This window comes from Anas acuta, chromosome 16 (assembly GCF_963932015.1).
Source record: "Anas acuta chromosome 16, bAnaAcu1.1, whole genome shotgun sequence".
Classification (NCBI taxonomy): Eukaryota; Metazoa; Chordata; class Aves; order Anseriformes; family Anatidae; genus Anas; species Anas acuta.
Genome location: NC_088994.1, coordinates 2,055,749 through 2,076,449, shown reverse-complemented (window position 1 = coordinate 2,076,449; position 20,701 = coordinate 2,055,749). Strand labels below are relative to the sequence as shown.

The following is a 20,701-nucleotide window of genomic DNA, read 5'->3' as shown; positions in this document are numbered from 1 at the left end:
AACAGTCCTCAGGCTTGCCTTTTGATCTACCCTGTCTTATCCATCCTGGTTTTGTATCAAGGAGTTAGCTGTTACACCAACTTCATATCTGTGCAGTCCTTGCTATAGTTGTGGAGTTAGGCATCTTCTGTAATAGTTTGTTTCAAATGCAAGATTATACTTTACAGTTATTTTTAATTTTCCTGTGATTTACAAAGTATGTTACCCTTCCTGTCCTAGTGCATATCACTTGGAATGAGACTTGGTTATCAATATGACTTTATGTTAAACATTTGCTTAGCTGCTAAGAGTGCTTTAAATGTATGCCAGTCTACTTCTGAACTGTGCAAATCTGCAAGAGCAATTCAGTGTATCCTCCTCAGTGCAGTCAGCAAACCTTTCAAGTCTTCAAAGGTTAGTATTGCTGTAGGAAGAATGTCCCCAATTCTCTGTCTGTAGCTGACATAAAATGGGAATAGTATCAACTGCTGCAAGCAACCCCTCTGCTGCTTCACAAAAGTATGGTCTTGTGGGTCTTTCCCTTTCAGTTTGCTCCTCTTAAGTTGTAGTATTTTTTGCCACAAAAAGCTGGTAAGCAAAAACCAAATTAGTACATCAGAAGCAATGCAAACACCTCTCTTTTTTCTTTAGATGGCTTGTCCTGGAAACACTTTGTTTACTAGATGTCTTTTCAAGGCTATATTCCATTTTAGTTCCTTTATTGTTTTATTTGTAAATAAACCGATTTCTTATCAAGTTTTCTAGCGTATATTAAAACACTGAGAATCTTACTGTTTTCAGACAAATTGGAGCTATACAGTCATTCCTGTTCTATGGTGCAAAGCTTTAAACATCTCTGAAAATGGGAAAAATTATTTCAGCATATATAGAATACAGATTACTCATACTAATTTATACTATGAAATTAAATGCATTTTTTTACATTTAGTCTTGCTGACATTAATGCAAAGTTTTGTAAACCTACATTTTGGTGAAATAGATTTAAAAAAATTGTAACCAGATGTATTTTTAACAGTAAAATGGTAGATGGATTTTCAGTTATAAATAAATAAATGAAGACTCAGTTCTATAGATAAAAATAAGTTTTCTGGATAAGTTCTCTACATTTTGTACTTTTATTTTGAGAGGTTCATTCACAATTCTTATTGTATTGCTTTTAGTTGCTGATGTGTGGTCAGGATGAGTGGATTAGGAGAAAACTCCTTAGATAGCTTGGCCAATGAGTCAAGGAAGCGCAAGCCATTGCCTTGTGATACCCCAGGTGCAAGGTAGGTGTATAGAGACTACTTTGTTTCTTTTGCTATGTGTTTGTTTGTTTTACTATCTGAAAAGTTTTCATTGCACTTTTGAGAATGTTTTTACTAAGCATTGTGTTCAGTTGAAAAATTGTTAGGCCAGTTTTTGTTGTGAAGATGCACAGCTTTACTATTATGTGTAGATCTGCCAAAGCTTATGAACTACACTCAGTAGTTCGTCTCTTGCTAAATCTTATTGGAGTGGATGTTTAAGGAGTCACTGTTTGAAGCTGTGATAGCAAGACAAAAGAAGAAAAACTTGTTGCTTCACGGTAATTACAGAGGCAGCATCTTATATCTGGTAATTGATTTGCAGGCCTCATTTCAGATGGTGACTATTTTCAATATATGACAACAGAATATCACAGAAGGATTTTTTTTGATGAATAACTTCATGCCCCCTTAAGATAAATTGGTACTTAAGATTATTAAAAACAAAACAAACAAATAAACAAAAAAAAGGCAAAAAACCAAACAAACAAACAGCAACATACCAAAACACACACACACCCCGTTAGATTTGTGTTTGCTAGAAGAATGACTACTACTTAGGTTTAATAGATAGGTGTTACAAGAAGTACATCGAAGTTCAGTGTGAGCATACAGCCTGTGTGCATGATGGAATATAAGTATATTTAATAACGTTTTTATTCCTAGTCTGACCTGCAGTGGTGAGAAGCGTCGGCGTGAGCAGGAAAGCAAATACATTGAAGAATTGGCTGAACTGATATCTGCTAATCTGAGTGACATTGATAATTTCAATGTCAAACCAGACAAATGTGCTATTTTAAAAGAAACCGTGAGACAGATTCGACAGATAAAAGAGCAAGGTACAGTTCCCTGCTAAGCCAAACAAACAATTTCATTTTCTTGTGATTCCTCTTTCAAAGGGAAAGACTAAGTAGTATAATACATATATTTTGAAATAGGTATATGCAAAAAAAAAAAAAAGGAAATTCATAGTGATGGAATATATATGTATTCTATATATATATTTATATATATATATTTCACATGACTATATATATACATATTAATATATATATTTTAAATGACTAGCCTACCAAGTGTCGACAATACATATTTCCTTTGAACAGTAGATTCTTGTTTCAAATCAAGTGAGCTATGTTGTGTATTTTGCCCGTCCTGCTAATTTACCAGAATTCTGAATACGTTAAAACAATTCTAAAAAGATGCCTTGACATCTGTTTTAAGATATTTCTAATTCAATTGCGTGTACTCTTATATAATAATTGTTTCATTATACAGCTTAGTATGCGATACCACAGAACAAAGCTTATTGTTTGTTTTCTGTAATTCTCCTGCCTGATGTGGATGCCCATTGCACCTTTGCCTGCAACCAAATTTATCATTTAGGATATTTTGATCCTTAAAATATAATTTTATTCATATATATACATATTCATACAGACAGATTTGTGTGCTCACAAACACATATATTAACACTACCAAAGACTGTTCATAGAACAGTTGTGATAGCATTTGAGGACTGTGACCAGTGATGATGAGATAATCAAAATAAAATCAGAAAGATGTGCCAAAAAGTCTGTTTAATGGACATTGAAAGATTCATCAAGCATTCATCAGACATATGATCCCGGAAGCAGCAGAAGAAATACTGTTCACAAAACAGAGTGATGGTTGCTTTGATCCACCTTTTAACTGTCAAGACAATTTTTGTGAGCAAAGGGTTTGATATTATGTAGCCATGACATTTATTCTGGTCATAAGCAATGCACACTATTTGAGATCTCCTCTCTCAGTGTTTTTTTTAGCGTTGTTGTTTTTTTAAAAATTATTATTTATTTATTTACTTCTCAGAATCTGGCTAGTAATATTAAAAATATAGTTTCATATGAAATGTTGCTTTATGGAAACATCTGATTTTCAGGAAAAGCTGTTTCTAATGATGATGATGTTCAGAAAGCTGATGTGTCTTCTACGGGCCAAGGAGTTATTGATAAGGATTCTTTGGGACCTCTTTTATTACAGGCAAGTACAAACTAGGTACCTGGTAAATCCCTATGGAAAAAAAGATATTTAGAGCAGCTGAAACTATTACAATAGAGTCTGCAATGCTATAGTGATATAGTATGCAAGAACTATATGGAACTATGAAAGGATCAGAAATAAAATCCATTGTTTTTTCTTATTTTTGCTGAAATAATTTGTAGAATGAAAGAAAAGAATAACCTTTGGCCTTTTCTTGTATTCTTGTGCTTTACTTTTTCTGGCAGTCATTAGCAAATTACTACTAAAGCAGAGCTTAGCCATAAAAGGAATATTTTCCCTTAGCTTTAAGGAGTGTCCATTAAAATAAATGGATGAGGTTTTACAGAGACTAGGGGTCTGTGATGTATTTTGATGTTTGTGTTTCTAAAATGTGGAGCATCTTCAAAAAATGCTGCTATCAAGCATAATAATCTAAGAAAAAGCATGTTTGAAACTATCATTTTGAATAAAAAATTAATTTTTCTTTCAGTTAAGAACATACAGTATTTTAACAAACGGATAGACTCTCTGTTACCTTGTCACTTGTTGGTGGAAATGTCTTCATAGTCAGGTCTTACTACTTGTTTCTACTGAATTTCTTTGAGTTTGCCAGCTATTGAAATAATGTTATGAATTCATTATCTTTGGTTCAGATAAAGAAAGAATAAAACATGAAAGCTGGATATCACTATGAAAAATCTCAATTGAATAATAAATGAATAGATTGATTTTGGATATTGAAATCATTTCTTAACAGGCACAATTTTCTGAGCAGAAAAGATTGAAAATTTAGTACTACCAGTGAAAAGAAATGCATATATTATAATTTGACATTTAGCACCTGCATAATTTTTAAACTAAATTATGTTCAGAATTTTGCAGTCTTATATGGTCTATTGTCACATTGATATTTAGGCATTGGATGGTTTCCTGTTTGTTGTAAATCGAGATGGGAACATAGTATTTGTGTCAGAAAATGTCACACAGTATTTGCAATATAAACAAGAAGATCTGGTAAATACAAGCGTCTATGGTATCCTGCATGAAGAGGACCGGAAGGACTTCCTTAAAAACTTACCAAAATCTTCAGGTAATGAAAGTTGACTTACTATACTGTCATTAGACTATTTGAAAATAATCAGAGAAGGAAAAAAACAAACACCTAAGTAACTTGTAACGGATAACCTCACAAAACAATTTACTTTTGCAAAGTAAGTTTGACTCCAAAAGTATATTAATTTTGAAAAAATGTTAGTACGTTCTTAATAATGCACAAAATTAAAATATTCTTAATAAGCACACCACTAGAAATAAATGTGCTGGAAATTCACACTGTACTCTAGCCTTTTCAGTTTGTTTACCTGTAACTTAAAACAAGCGTACTAAAGGAACACATTTTGTGTAGCTCCAGGGCTAGCTGAAGGAACTGCTTGTTTTTTAAATCTGGGAATGAGTTTTCAGCTGTCTTTCAAGTAAGAGTGAAAGTATCATATTAAGGAAAGAGTTTTTTTAATTTAACTTGGCTCACAACATTACTATTCCCAAGGTATAGAACTGATGGTATATTGAGTACATTTTAAAATTCTTTAATTTCTGTAATCTAGTAACAAGGTATCTAAGTTAAGAAAAATATAGAAAATCATTATAAACCCATACTGTGTTCTTTTAAGTTAACGGTGTTGCTTGGACCAATGAAACACCTAGACAGAAGAGCCATACATTTAATTGCCGGATGATGGTGAAAACCTCTCATGATCTTTTGGAAGATGTAGGCAGCCATCAGGATACACGTCAGAGATACGAAACAATGCAGTGTTTTGCTTTATCTCAGCCAAGAGCTATGATGGAAGAGGGGGAAGGTAGGAAATTTTATTCAATTACTGTTCAGAAAAGAAATCTCTGAGTAAAGCTTTTTGTTATTTGGTATATATTATGAAATCTGTAGCTTATGCAATCCATTTCTGAATGAAACAGGAACAGAATGCAAAAACTTAAATTCTTATTGTTTATACTTCTATTTTAACAATGCAAGATGCTCCAGCTATTTTATTAGTCTTTAACAGAATGAAATAAGGAAAAAATGGAAGAAAAACTATTATTTTTTAAATACAGATTTGCAGTCTTGTATGATTTGTGTGGCACGTCGTATCACAACTGCTGAAAGAGTATTTCCAACAAACCCAGAGAGTTTTATTACCAGACATGATCTTTCAGGTGAGAAATGTACCCAAGATGAAGGTATGAAGGTATCTTTTTTGCCCATGTGCTTGTTTTAGATAAATAAGTAAGTTGTGGATCCATAGTGACTAGCAGAATTCGTAACAAGAATTTCTAACTTTTTTTTTTTTAGTATACCATCATTGACACTGGGGTGTAATAGCAAGTGTGGGACACATTTTCTGCCTGTAATTTCTGTCTGTATTGTATCTTTACTTGGCAGCGTTGCAAATTGTTTTCATTATGCTTTCCTTCACATGTAAGAAATATAAATCATAATTTAAGGTAATGAAAGTTCTTTAGAATGTTTGTATTTTTCTGCAGTACGTGAGCTAATATTTAAAGTGCTTTACATTGCTTAAATTGAAATACTTATCTATATGGGGTGTTTAGGTGTTTATGTTTAAGATGTTAATTTGTGGATGTAGCTGGTTAGTAGAAAGTTTTACTGCCTGTGAATCCTTCAGATGCCTGTAACTGGAGATAAAGTTGCTGTATGTTTTCTAAAAGACCTAGCATTAACGTGTGGATGTTTGAACTTCTCTTTTATGATTATCTAAATCCATTTGGGTATTGATGTTTTAACATGTAGCATCATACTCCCATATGGCAGATTATTCATAAATGTAGCTTCTGCATACTCGAAATTGGGTGTTACAGTGATGAACAATTCAAACAGTGATATTGGAGCCTTCAGAAATGTACCATATTTATATGAAAGGATTGGCATAGTCATAAGGAGTTTATCTTGCATGTTTTCTTCCATGTAACAGGCAAACTTGTTAACATTGATACAAACTCATTGCGATCTTCCATGAGACCTGGCTTTGAAGATACAATTCGTCGATGTATTCAGAGGTTCTTATGCCATAATGATGGACAGACATGGTCAAACAAACGCCATTATCATGAAGGTAAAAATCTGTTTGCAGTTTGCTTGTACTGCTTTTCCCAGTGACTGCATATTTTTCTGAAAAACAGAAGTGGCTAAAATTCTGCCTGTGTACATTTTTTCTATATTTTTAGTTGATTGCTGTGACTCATATGTACAGTCTGAAGAAGGATGAACTGTTAAGAAATGGAAATTCTGATACAAGTTTTATTTTGTTTTTCTAATGTGTCTGTGTAGATACTTTTCATGGAAAATGCCAGATAAATAATCTGGAAGCTTGAAGTAATATTTTTTTCCATGGATGGATATAGCAAGGACAGTGACAGCTAAATTTCTGTAATAACATGTAATACTTGTTTGTCGTTAGCTTGTTATTCTCTTTTAATATGACTTTCTTTTAATTTTATTTTGCTAAAGAAAGGATAGTTTACTTGTTAGCTGGTCTGAAAAGTGGTAATGTTTGTGCTGATGCCTTTTTTCATCTTATTCAAGACACAGGGTTTCAAAATATTTTCAGTGTTCCAGTGTTATTTTGTAATGCTACTTTGATAATCTTGATAAAGTGAAGTACAGCCACCATCTACAGTAAGAAAATGAAATTTCCTACATTTTCTAAACTCTAGTGGTTCTCAAGGATTAACAAATTCAAGTAGGGGGGATATTAAATCAGGAAAAACATTTAGTGGCAGAAAACGGAGATTCCACTGAAAGTTCTTCAACTTAATTGATTAAATAATTCTCACATTAAGAAGAAATTTGGGTCTCAGATTAAAAGCAGTGGTTTCCACAATTTTTTGATTAAAAAAAAAAAAAAAGAAATTGAAAATAATTAATCAGAAGCCTTCCAAATTTCAGTTCTATTTCATATTTGTTACCTATTTATTTAACTGAAGTTGCTATTTAAGTGTTGATTAGTCTTTCTCCCCACGGACGAGTCATGGAAACCTGCTAATCTAGTCTTGGAAATCTGTTAAATGTAGAACTTTGCCAGCTGTGCATGGTTAGCACAAAATACTGCAGCATCAAAATAATCTTTTGTTTGCTTTTCTGCTCCCTCTGCTGTTAGAGGAGAAAATGCGTAATGCTTCCTTTAGTTGAATATCAGTCTTGAGTGTGTCTTGGATTATTTTTATCTTCATCAGAAGAGGGGTATTTTGCTGAAAAATTTGTAGGGTGCATATTAACAATTTTTGGTCTTTTATATACGACTGATATCTGTGTATTTCCTTTACAGCTTATACACAAGGTCATGCTGAAACACCACTGTATCGGTTTTCTTTAGCGGATGGTACTATCGTGACAGCACAAACAAAGAGTAAACTATTTCGAAATCCTGTAACTAATGACCGTCATGGATTTGTCTCTACCCACTTTCTTCAAAGGTGAAATCAATGGTGTCTGTCATCTAAGTGTCATAGCTTTTAAAAATACATCTAACATTGAAGATAACTGAAAAACTAGTATGCCAAAATATTTTATTTCGTTAAAGGTCAAACAGAAGAATAATAATTTGGGAAGCAGTGTTGCATGGCATGAAAATAAATGACATATTTATTCAATCTAAGATTTTAGTCGACATGCAGCCTCACAGCTGTGTGGCAGAATGACAGTCCTAGTCAAAAGGGAAGTTTTTCCTTCTGTTCCTGCAGGGGGCCTGTTATTATGTGTTTAGTATTCTTTTGGGTTAACATTTATAATGATGAAACACTGGAAATAGAAATGCTTAGTTACATGCTTTATCTTGCATCTTGTTCTTTTTAATTGCAGATCAGTTAAAAAGACAACAACAAAACCCCCTCAGATGCATCACTGATGACTCAAATGTACCTTAAATAGCATTTCATGTGACCTGTTCTTGTTGATTGCAGGAATAATTGATGTGCCACTCTGGAGGGAGTCTCTCAGCTTCTGGCATTAAAGTATCTCCAGATGCTGAAAAATGAGTAGTTGAGATTGTTCAGGGTGTGATTAGTGTGCATGTTAGGATAGTGTCATGCATTGACTCAGGAACGAAGTAGAAGAAAGAAGGGGTAATACTGTATGCACTTGTAACTCAACTCACCTAAAGGACTGAACACTTCTAGAATGAATAAATGAGTGGCATATTTCAGTTCTGCTTTTGTGGAGATGCTTGAGTTCTCACTTCTCTTATTGAAAAATTATTCAATAATGTTGTTCTGTCTTTATAGCACTTGATTCTGAATACAGTTTAAATTTGTTCTCTTGGGGTGTATGGGGTTGTTGAATTTACAGAGAGCAAAATGGATATCGACAAAATCCTAACGCAGTTGGGCAAAACATGAGAACACCTGTGGCTGGAAATACAAATTCTGTTGGTGGTCTTATGAACATGTCACCCAGTCAAAGCATGCCATTGCAGAACAGGAACTACGGCATGGGAGATCCCAATACAGTGAGTCAGCTGAGCAACTCTCGATATGGAGGCCCTGGTAGTATGGGGCCAGTGAACTCTGGACCAGGAATGCAGTCCTCTGCCTATCAGAACAACAGTTATGGCTTAAATATAAGTAGCCCACCACATGGTAGTCCTGGTTTAACGTCCAACCAGCAGAATATAATGATATCTCCTAGGAATCGAGGGAGTCCAAAAATGAGTTCACACCAGTTTTCTCCAGTTACAGGTACTTCATTTTTGCTGCAAGCTATTTTTTTTTAAAAAGCTCTCTTCTCCCACTTTTATCTGAATTCAATTTTTCATCCTTTTTAACAGCTCTATATGACCGTGTACATGTGACTTAAATGTATTATACCTAATTTCCTATTTAAATTTATTTTAAAGTAATTAACTCAATGTAGCAGTCAGACATAATCCTGAAGGAAAAGTAATTATAGTCAGTGCTGTAATCTAATAAGTTTGCTCTCTCTTCTGTGATACAGGTATGCACTCTCCAATGGGATCTGCCAGCAACACCAGCAACAGCACTTTCTCTAGCAGTTCTCTTAGTGCTCTTCAAGCCATTAGTGAGGGTGTTGGAACTTCCCTGTTATCAACACTTTCTTCTCCGGGTCCAAAATTGGATAATTCCCCAAACATGAGTGTAGCTCAGCAAAATAAAGCAAGCACCCAAGATTCCAAAAGCCCTTCCGGCTTGTATTGTGAACAAAATCAAGTGGAAAGTTCCCTCTGCCAATCAAACAGCAGGGATCTTCTTAGCGAAAAAGATAGTAAAGAGGGAAGCCTGGAGACACCCGAAAGTCAGAGAGGACAATCTGAAAGCAAAGGGCATAAAAAGCTGCTTCAGTTACTCACGTGCTCCTCAGATGAAAGAGGACATTCCACAGCATCAAACTCACCGTTAGAATCTAATTGTAAAGAATCTTCTACCAATGTTACCAGTCCTTCGGGAGTTTCCTCATCAACATCTGGAGGGGTGTCTTCCTCCTCAAACATGCATGGGTCACTCCTGCAAGAGAAGCATAGAATTTTACATAAATTGTTGCAGAACGGTAATTCTCCTGCAGAAGTAGCCAAGATCACAGCTGAAGCTACTGGTAAAGACACATACCATGACTCTGCTAATATAGCCCCATGTGGAGAAGGCACGGTCAAACAGGAACAACTGAGCCCAAAGAAGAAGGAAAACAATGCTTTACTAAGATACCTGTTAGATAAAGATGATGTTAAGGATCCACTTTCCAAAGAGTTGAAGCCTAAAGTAGAAAATGTGGATAATAAAATGGGTCAATGCAGTAGTTCTTCTATTCCTACTTCCAGTCAAGAAAAGGACATGAAAATAAAAACGGAACCAACAGAGGAGGTAGAGTATAATGTAAAGTGGTGGTAATGAACTAGCCAGTGTTTTATTTTATTTTATTACAGTGAGTTGGTAAGAGGACAACCCCCCCCCTTTTTTTTTTCTCTCTTTCTATGCACGTATAAACATTTCTAACAAAGTTATGTGCAAATGGTAGGCAACTATGTGGTCAGGTTTTATTCTAACTGCCAACGTTCAAACAAATAGAAGTACGGGATATGTATTTAACCAAATGCTGTAGCTGTACTGAAGTCCTGGCGTAGTGCAGACTTTAAATTATTGTTTGATTAAGGTAGCATATATTTACAAATTGTTACCTAAAATTAAATCTTTAGCATCTGCAATTTCACATTGCACATGTTTATTTTTGTGGCTTATTAGGAAACAGAGCTGTTAAATGCCTTTATAATTAGCTGGAAATGCAATAGCAAAAAGTAAAATTGGCAGACATTATGTAATGTAATTTTGAAAATATAAACAATACACAGAAATGTGTAATGCTTAAAATAGATATTGACTGGGTTTAGTTAATTGGTTCTTGTACTCTTTTTTCCCTTAAATGAGGGAAAAGTTGTCTCAAACTTCTCTTGTTATTTATGTGTACCTCCAACATCACCTTATTCTCAAAATTAACAGAGCAAAATACTCTAAAAAACATAGTTAATTGATATTGGAAGTTCTTTGGAAATTGGGAGAAAGCCTAAGGTACTGTCTGTGAACTAAAACATTTATCTCAGTAATATTGTTTAAGATTAGTGAGGAGCTAAATAAAAGCTGAATGATAGTTGTATGATATTAAGTAACCTTGGTTATTTTACTGCTGCTTTTTCAGATGAGTGGAGACTTGGATAATTTGGATGCAATTTTAGGTGATCTGACTAGTTCGGAGTTTTATAATAATGCTATGTCTACAAATGGAAATAGCTTTGGAACAAAGCAAGCATTATTTCAAGGAAATGCCCCATTGAGTAAGAAATTTCATTTAATATCACTTTTGTTTTAAAATTAGGCTTTTCTTCTTACTTGATGTAAACATAATGCATCCTAAAATCCTTAGAGAATACATTTTGATCTGCTGTATCTTTACAGATAAATGCAATGCAAAATGGCAGCACTTATCTCCTATGTACACAGCGAATACAGTTAATGTCATTTCCTCATTTAATGGTATCTTCTGGAATTGTCTACCAGATTTCTCAGAGGCAAGACATCAGGAAGAATGTTTTGTCAGTTGTAAATTGAAATTGAGGATTTTTGTTCCTTGCAGATGACTAAGGAAATAACATGGGACTGGTGGCAAGCCTTTGATTTTCCATTTACTCTATGTAAAACATCTTGTGGCCTGCAAATCCTAACCAATATTCCTCTTTGACATTGAAAGGAATGACCTTTCTTAACAGGAAGCTGAGCAGGAAAAGATGACGACCTTACTAGTAAACTAGCGTCATTATCATTACAATTGTCATGTCCTTTTATAATGTTGGTCATCTCTTGATTATATGGGGTCATAGTTTGCTCATGTAACCTAAGGAGGTGAATCATGGAAAATGAAAAATGTAAGATCACTGACAGCATTGGCTGTAGAACACAGTGATCTCACTAATAAATCCACGTAATGCAAAGTGCTCAAAAACATACTGCTTCTGGGCTCCACTTCATTCAAACAGAGATCCATTTGACTTGTTCTGTCTCCATGTCAGAGTTATCCAAAGGATGGGTAGTCCACTCCTATATGTTAAAGTGTCTGAAATACTAGAGTATTTCAAAATATTAAAAGCAGGGTTCATTATAAAAACAAACATAAACATAGCTCTTTATGTCTATTGTCAGATGTAGTTGCATTTGGCTTTGCCTGTGAAAGGTCTGAACTATACATTCAAAATGTGGCTTAGGCAGTGAGAACATAAGCAGAGTAGCTAGCTATTGGCTTGTTTAAGGTCAAATATACATGCCTGTAAATAGATTAATTTTTTACAAGTCGTTAATTGTACTTTCTATTTAAAATATACAATTGCAAGTTTCTTTTAATTCTTCAACAGGTATGAGGAATCCCCAGTCTGTGCAGCCTACCCGTCCACCTTTCAACAGAGCCATGTCTTTAGACAGTCCTGTGGGTTCGAGTGCTCCAGTGAGGAATGTCAATGCATTCTCCATGTTACAAAAGCAAAACATGATGGGTGGAAGTCCAAGAATGATTGAAAACCAGGAAAATTTTGGAGCAAATCTAGGTTTGTTGATTGAGTATAAATAGTTCTCATTGTAAAAGAAAAAGCTTTAATGCAAAAAATGTTGCAAGATTATAGTATGAGCTTTGGTAGAGGAAGCATTAAAGAATATTAGTTTTATAATCACAGAATCACAGAATTTCTAGGTTGGAAGAGACCTCAAGATCATTGAGTCCAACCTCTGACCTAACACTAGCAGTCCCCACTAAACCATATCCCTAAGCGCTACATCTAAATGTCTTTTAAAGACTTCCAGGGATGGTGACTCCACCACCTCCCTGGGCAGCCTGTTCCAATGCCTAACAACCCTTTCGGTAAAGAAGTTCTTCCTAAGATCCAACCTAAAACTCCCCTGGCGCAACTTAAGCCCATTCCCCCTCGTCCTGTCACCAGGCACGTGGGAGAACAGGCCAACCCCCACCTTGCTACAGCCTCCTTTAAGGTACCTGTAGAGAGCAATAAGGTCGCCCCTGAGCCTCCTTTTCTCCAGGCTGAACAAGCCCAGCTCCCTCAGCCGCTCCTCATAGGACTTGTTCTCCAGGCCCCTCACCAGCTTCGTCGCCCTTCTTTGGACCCGCTCAAGCACCTCCATGTCCTTCTTGTAGCGAGGGGCCCAAAACTGAACACAGTACTCAAGGTGCGGCCTCACCAGAGCCGAGTACAGGGGGACGATCACCTCCCTAGCCCTGCTGGTCACAGTGTTTCTGATACAAGCCAGGATGCCGTTGGCCTTCTTGGCCACCTGAGCACACTGCTGGCTCATATTCAGCCGACTGTCCACCATCACTCCCAGGTCCTTCTCTGCCTGGCGGCTCTCCAACCATTCCTCTCCCAGCCTGTAGCTCTGCTTGGGGTTATTGCGCCCCAGGTGCAGGACCCGGCACTTGGCCTTGTTGAACTTCATGCAGTTGGCTTCAGCCCATCGGTGCAGCCTATCCAGATCCTCCTGCAGAGCCTTCCTACCCTCGAGCAGATCGACACACACACCTAACTTGGTGTCATCTGCAAACTTACTGAGGGTGCACTCGATGTCCTCATCCAGATCATTGATGAAGCTATTAAAGAGGACCGGCCCCAGCACCGAGCCCTGGGGAACGCCACTAGTAACTGGCCTCCAACTGGATTTGACTCCATTCACCACGACTCTTTGGGCCCAGCTATCCAGCCAGTTTCTAACCCAACGAAGCGTGTGCCAGTCCAAGCCAAGAGCAGCCAGTTTCTTGAGGAGAATGCTGTGGGAAACGGTGTCAAAAGCCTTGCTGAAGTCAAGGTAGACCACATCCACAGCCTTTCCCTCATCCACCCAGCGCGTCACTTTGTCATAGAAGGAGATCAGGTTCGTCAAGCAGGACCTGCCTTTCATAAACCCATGCTGACTGGGCCTGATCGCCTGCTTGCCCTGCAAGTGCTGCATGATGACTCTCAAGATAATTTGCTCCATGAGCTTCCCTGGCACTGAGGTCAAACTGACCGGCCTGTAGTTCCCCGGGTCTGCCCTCCGGCCCTTCTTGTAGATGGGCATCACATTTGCTAGCCGCCAGTCAACTGGGACCTCCCTCGATAGACAGGACTGCTGATAAATGATGGGAAGCAGCTTGGCCAGCTCCTCTGCCAGTTCTCTTAGTACCCTCTGGTGGATCCCATCCGGCCCCATCGACTTGTGCACATCCAAGTGCCGTACCAGGTCACAAACCATTTCTTTGTGGATAGTGAGGGCCACATTCTGCACCCCATCCCCTTCCACCAGCTCAGGGTACTGGGTATCCAGAGAAGAACCTGTATTACCACTAAAGACTGAGGCAAAGAAGGCATTAAGCATCTCCGCCTTTTCCTCATCATTTGTAACAATGTTTCCCCCTGCATCCAGTAAAGGATGGAGATTCTCCTTAGTCCTCTGTTTTGCATTGATGTATTTGTAAAAAGATTTTTTGTTGTCTGTAACGGCAGTAGCCAGATTGAGCTCCAGATGAGCTTTGGCCTTTCTAATTTTGTATATTAGTTTTTATTATTTGTTATTATTATTAGTTTTTATTATTTTTATTATTTGAATATTAGTTTTATAATCGGCATAGAAATACTTCTTAATTATTATCTCTAGTTGAGGTTTTAAGAATATAGCTGTTTATTTATAAGTGAGATTATTTTTGACTATTAAAAGTTTTGAATTTAATGTGTTTTTCATATATAGAAGCAAGAACAAGTCATAGTGGCAGTCAAACATTGGCAACTTAAAATATATTTAATGAGTAGTGTAACTGATGATTCAAAACTTAGAATGGTAAGCTTTAGTTGCTTTTGTTAAGTGTTCAGTGAATTGCTCTGTCATTGGTGAGTATCTTTGTTGGTGTAAAAATAAATGAAAACCAACAACAAATAAATCTACTTATAGTTAGTTTTAAAACAAAAATACGTATTGCGTTCTAGAAAAAAAAAAGACTGTATTTTGTGCTTTTCTTTATAGTGAGCGCTCCCAACAGAAGTGTAGCTATGAATCAACACCAGTCTGGAGACTGGGGTTTGCCAAACTCAAAGGTTAACAGGTTGGAACCTACAAGTTCTACTTCAGTGATGAGACCAGGACCTGAGTTTAGTGCATCACTGCCCAGACCCACAGCAGGCAGCTCTATGCCTGGACTGCCCGTTCGTTCTAATAGCATACCTGGTACAAGACCAATGCTACAACAGCAAATGATTCACATGAGTAAGTTCTTTATTTTTTATTGTCATACTTAGCACTATCTCATTAGTTTCTTTGCAAGCATCATCAAAATGTTTTCAGTTTTCATACAATGCTAGCTTTTCATCTGAAGACTTGACTTTTTGAGGTTAAGACTTATCTCCCCTGACTGGGGCATTTGATGACTTGTTGATGTTTTTTTTTTTTTTTTTTCTGGTGATCTGTGTTTTATGTATATGTTGTTCATGCTGAGTCTCCAGATCTTTTTTGGATAATTTATAGATTATTTCTGTTTCTTTAGTGCAGTACTTCTCTGCTAAATTCCAGGAACTGGATGCCATTTATGATTATATGTGAAGATGCTAGTATTCTGATCAATTTAATTCACATTATTTGGTACCTAATTTGTTTAATAATCTTTGATGTAGTTATTATTATCATTACTGTGAACTTCTCAGTGATCAGGGTTTTTAAAAGCTTTTTGCAAAATTTTTCAAAACTCTTCTCACATGGCTTATCCAAATTTCATATGGAACCACATTGCAAATTCAGGTACTCATTTAAGTAGTCATACATTTAAATCTGTGGTCGTATCATATTTCTGAAATAAGCCTGAGGATGAATTTACGTATGCACCTTGAAACAATGCTAATTAGTAGCTCTTGAAGCTACTTCATAATTTATGTGATCTTCCACAACACTTTGTGTGAACACTGAAAAGCAAGATGACACCTTTTGTTTTAAAAACAAGTGTTTTACCTCACAGGGTCGAATGAGATTAACATGGGTTTGGGGGGGAATCCGTATGGACAGCCGGCACCATCTAACCAGCCAGGATCATGGCCTGACAACATGCTGTCCATGGAGCAAGCATCGCGGAGTTCACAAAACAGGTAGAATTAAGGAAAGTTTTTAAAAGTGTTTGAATACAACTGTTCACTCTGTCAGATGAATTTAAGACGTGGAAAAAAAAATCAAAGTAGCTTATGTGGTGGGGACAACAGATCAGAATTTATTTCCTATTCTGCTGATATTTTGTCATCATATGACAACTGGACCTCTTTAACCCAGCCCCAGAAAAGGTTTTGCTAACAGAACCAATCAGTCCCTGAGTTGGGAGGCACAGAGAAAAGAAGTGGGAAAATCTTAAATTATGTCTCTCTGGCACATTCAGAAGTTAATATTTAGGTGCCAGGAGAAAACAGAATTTGCAAGTGTTGAAGAATAGATGACAGTTGACCGGGTGTTTCTAGACCTAAATTTTGGACATTAAGTTTTTAAGTCTTACTTCAGTCTTCTGGGTGATTATAGTACTTCATCATCACCAGGTCAATATATAATATAAAAACTAAGTACATGTCTCTATAGTTCATAATGGTTGCATTTTTTTTATATATATATTTATAGACAATTAGTGAGAAACTCTTTGGATGACCTCTTATGTGCAGCACCAAATGTGGAAGGACAGAATGAGGAAAGAGCGCTTTTGGATCAGCTGCACACTTTGCTGAGTAATACAGATGTCACGAGCCTGGAAGAAATTGACAGAGCGCTAGGAATTCCTGATCTTGTAAACCAAGTAAGAAGGAAGAAATTCTGGCCTTTTTTTTTTTTTTCCCAATAGCCTTTATTATTTTGGTATATGAAAAGAAAGTGAGGAGAGCCTCCTTACTCACATGTGTCTCTTCTCACTTCCTTGATGCTGTTTTTCTAAATCTCTTTGGAAGTATTTGTTTAGAGTAATGGTTATCATTGGAGAACTTAGTATTGATTAAACTGATGAGTGAGTAGGACACTTTCATCTCTTCTAATTTCACCCTGCCTGAATTTGCATGGCTAGCAAATAGGAAAAAGAAATTCTGTTAAAATCTTCGGAATTTACTCGAAAACACAAAATCATACCATTTTTTGTACAAACTGCAGTTTAAAAGTGCAAAGGGGTTTGAATAATGATATTGATCTGCTTATGTGAGTAGTGTGCAGCAGAACTGATTTTAAAATAAATTATTAACAATCACTTTGCTATTTCACTTGTCTAGAGACAAAACTAGTAGTAATCTTGCCTATGCTATCTTCTACTCAAGAAACTATTGGTCTCACTAGCAGTATGTGTTTTACGTCTCTTGAAGGGGCAAGCTCTGGAAGCCAAGCAAGATTCATTTCAAGGTCAGGAATCTGCAGTGATGATTGACCAGAAGCCTTCATTATATGGTCAGCCCTATCAAGGGCAAGGGGCAGCCCTGCCAGGAGGTTTTAGCAACATTCAGGGACAACAGCCATCCTTTAATTCAGTGATGAATCAGATGAGCCAACAAAGCAATTTTCCACTTCAAAGTATGCATCCTAGAGCAAATGTGATGAGACCTCGGACCAATACACCAAAGCAGCTCCGCATGCAGCTCCAGCAGAGGCTTCAGGGGCAGCAGGTAATCTTTTGCTCCTGCTTTTACTCTTTTGTCTTGTTTCAGAATGAGGTGTGCTCTGAACTGCGTATTACTTCAGGAATATGGAAATTGACATTATAGCACATGATTGAAAGGACGGAACTTTAATTTTAACAGTGCTTTTTAATTAAAATGGTAATCCTGTACAACATCTCTGGATGACCTCATTATCCATGTTAAGATTATCATTTTTAACCCCTAAATAAGCAGTTACATTTTTCCTGAAAACCAAATGTTCTTTTTTTTGTTGTTCTTTTTTTTTTTTTTTCCTTTTTCCCTGCATTTGAGCTTATTGAAATACTATTTTGCCTTCCCTTATGATTTGCTGTTGCCGTAGGCTTTTTCTTAGGACAGAAGTTGAGAGAGTAGATAAAACCACTTTATCTAAAGATCTTAACACTGGCTTGAAAGCACTGCTTTAAAAAATTGCTGCATGATTGCAGTATTGAATTCCCATGTGAGAAATGAAGTCCTGATACCAAATATAAGAGAACATCATTGAATATGAATTTAGTATGGAGAATGCTTCCTGTGCTGTGGCCTTTCAGAAGTACATTTGGACGTGGTGAAGTTTTGGGTAATAGAAAATGTACAAATAAAACTCAGAAAACTGAGACAGTGCTGTGTGACCTGGAATGGCAACGTTAAATCCTTAGGAAATGCTGTCTTCTGTCTTGGCTGTTCTACAACACTAGTTCAAGCTGTATGGTTTTGGGATGTTGTGATAGAAAGGAAGGAGAAAATAGTTCACTATTTTAAACAAGGCTGGAGATTATACTCTTTGTCCCCAAACATGATTTGGAACAGAGAGATAGTCTGTTACATATTTATTCTTAAAAAGTGCTATTTCAGAGGGAAAAATAAAGCCAAGTAGTACTGCACTATTTGAAGTTTTTTTTTCTTTTTATGTGTCTGTCTGAGCTCGATAACAAATAGTTTGGTACTTCAGGGATATCAAATGAGGAAAAATTAACCATTGTTCTTTAGAGATTCAAGTGGTGTGTAAAGAATTTTTTTTTAAGGAGTTGCCATAATTTTGTTCAGATACTGGTATTTTCAAGCTAACAGTGCTGAAATATCTTTTTCTAAGTTCATGAATCAAACCCGTCAAGCCCTTGAAATGAAAATGGAAAATCCAAGCAGTAATACCTCAGTGATGAGACCAGTTATGCAGCCACAGGTGGCATCACAGGTAAGTAATTATTACACTAATGATTTCTGAAACAGTCATTTTTACACAGACACCTCTTTTACAGGTTTGTTTAGAATTTAAACCTTTTTTCATGGTGCCACAGCATTTTTTTTTCTTCCATCATATAATTAAAAAAAAGTTTTTTTTTTTTTTTTTTTTTTTACCTCTTTTATTGTTGAGACTTCAGAGAGGTTTGTTCATTGGGTCCATGCTATCAATACAGTATGCAAACTGTCTTTTCCATGTAGGAAGTAATAGACAGTCTACTCTGTCACCTGTTTTGTACTAGTAACAACTCAATGAAAACCTTTGTATGAAATTTGGATATTTTTTGTAATAGCTGTGGGTTTTCTTAAAAATAAAATTTCTTTCTATTCTAGTGAGTGATATACTGGGTCTTAGATTGTACACCGTTTGATTGAGTCTGACAACTTTATTTGTAAAATTTTTCTAATATGATTTTTTTTTCTTTGGGGGATAGCAACAAGGTTTTCTTAATGCTCAAATGGTGGCTCAGCGTAACAGGGAGCTAATAAGTCATCATTTTAGACAACAGAGGATGGCAATGATGATGCAGCAGCAACAGCAACCTCAGGCCTTCAGTCCGCCACCAAATGTGACTGCCTCAGGAAGCATGGACAGTGGTCTGACAGGCCCTCCAATGGCTCAAGTTCCTCCACAGCAATTCTCCTATCCACCTAATTATGGTACTAGTACTAACATGGTGGTTTTTTGTTTTGTTTTGAATGTCTGTCTGGTGTTCTTTTCCTTTTTTATTTATTAATCCAAATTTACTAAATACTGATCATTCTGAAAAATGGAAATGTTCCTATAACAAAGATTATTCCCCCCCCCCCATCCTTGCAAGAAGATAAACCAAGGCCTAGGTGATGATAACTGAGTATAGTGTTTTTTGTCTTGTCAGGAATAACCCAACAACCTGATCCTGCCTTTAGTAGAGTATCAAGCCCTCCCAATCCAATGATGTCATCAAGAATGGGACCCTCTCAGAATCCTATGATGCAGCATCCTCAGGCAGCAGCAATGTACCAGTCTCCTGAGATGAAGGGCTGGCCCTCAGGAAGCATGACCAGGAGCAGGTAAATTTACAGCTATAACCTATAGCTCAAAAATTGTTTTCAGTTTGCCCAAAAATAGAAACTATAGCTTGTAGTAAGAAAAGGACATAGAAAAGGAAATAATAATTATATTTCTAAAGTCTGTATTGTCCTTGATATCCTGCTCTGGTTTAGGAAATACACTGATTGAACCTGTATTATGCCTAGTTCCACTTAGTCATATTGGACCCCTGCAGTCTTTGCAACTGGAGACAACATTCACTCTTTAAATATTGAAAACACAACTTGGGGGAAATACAAAGGTTCAGAATAGTACCACAGTGTGTCCGAAAAGGTTACAATAGGAAATGTGTATACATAGTTCTGCATGTATTTAAAAATTCAAAATTCCTTTGGGGAGGGAAATTTTTATTTCTATGTTAAACAGACAATATGCAGAAACAAATAAACGTAGAAGTAATTTTAGGCTTCTGTTGAATTCTTTCACATGTTGACAGCTGGTACAGGGAAGGCAACATAACAGTGAGTAAACTTCTTGGGATGTCATTTTATTCTTGCCTTTGTGCTTCAGTTCTTTTCCACAGCAACAGTTCAGCCATCAAGGTAATCCTGCAACGTATAGTATGATGCACATGAATGGCAGCAGTGGCCATCTTGGACAGATGAACATTAATACTATGCCTATGTCAGGGATGCCTATGGGTCCAGACCAGGTAAGTTGTCCATAACGAGTGGTGATGTATTGGCTCTTCCAACTGAATAAGATTTGCTTCAAGACATTCCTCAATGTCACAATCCTGTTCTCTGTTATCCTCTTTGTCTTTACATCTGTGGACATACAACTTGTATGACACAAGATACATACTATTTTTGGTGATATTTAAATCAAAT

At 36.5% G+C, this 20,701-nt stretch overlaps 1 protein-coding gene across 11 annotated transcripts in view; it reads left to right on the top strand.

The window, feature by feature from the left end:
* Positions 1-20,701, top strand: part of NCOA3 (nuclear receptor coactivator 3) — an 83,844-nt gene that overhangs the window by 59,117 nt on the left and 4,026 nt on the right. For all 11 annotated transcript variants that reach the window (XM_068701023.1, XM_068701015.1, XM_068701022.1 and 8 more), the window contains 20 exons: positions 1,161-1,268; positions 1,953-2,125; positions 3,208-3,308; positions 4,224-4,398; positions 4,979-5,167; positions 5,421-5,522; positions 6,299-6,439; positions 7,652-7,799; positions 8,671-9,059; positions 9,316-10,196; positions 11,026-11,161; positions 12,233-12,421; positions 14,880-15,119; positions 15,862-15,988; positions 16,503-16,674; positions 17,225-17,521; positions 18,630-18,731; positions 19,213-19,438; positions 19,657-19,831; positions 20,382-20,523. In XM_068701023.1, coding sequence (XP_068557124.1) covers positions 1,180-1,268; positions 1,953-2,125; positions 3,208-3,308; positions 4,224-4,398; positions 4,979-5,167; positions 5,421-5,522; positions 6,299-6,439; positions 7,652-7,799; positions 8,671-9,059; positions 9,316-10,196; positions 11,026-11,161; positions 12,233-12,421; positions 14,880-15,119; positions 15,862-15,988; positions 16,503-16,674; positions 17,225-17,521; positions 18,630-18,731; positions 19,213-19,438; positions 19,657-19,831; positions 20,382-20,523 — 4,194 coding nt within the window. In that variant the 5' untranslated portion in view covers positions 1,161-1,179. The remainder of the gene's footprint in view (positions 1-1,160; positions 1,269-1,952; positions 2,126-3,207; positions 3,309-4,223; positions 4,399-4,978; positions 5,168-5,420; positions 5,523-6,298; positions 6,440-7,651; positions 7,800-8,670; positions 9,060-9,315; positions 10,197-11,025; positions 11,162-12,232; positions 12,422-14,879; positions 15,120-15,861; positions 15,989-16,502; positions 16,675-17,224; positions 17,522-18,629; positions 18,732-19,212; positions 19,439-19,656; positions 19,832-20,381; positions 20,524-20,701) is intronic.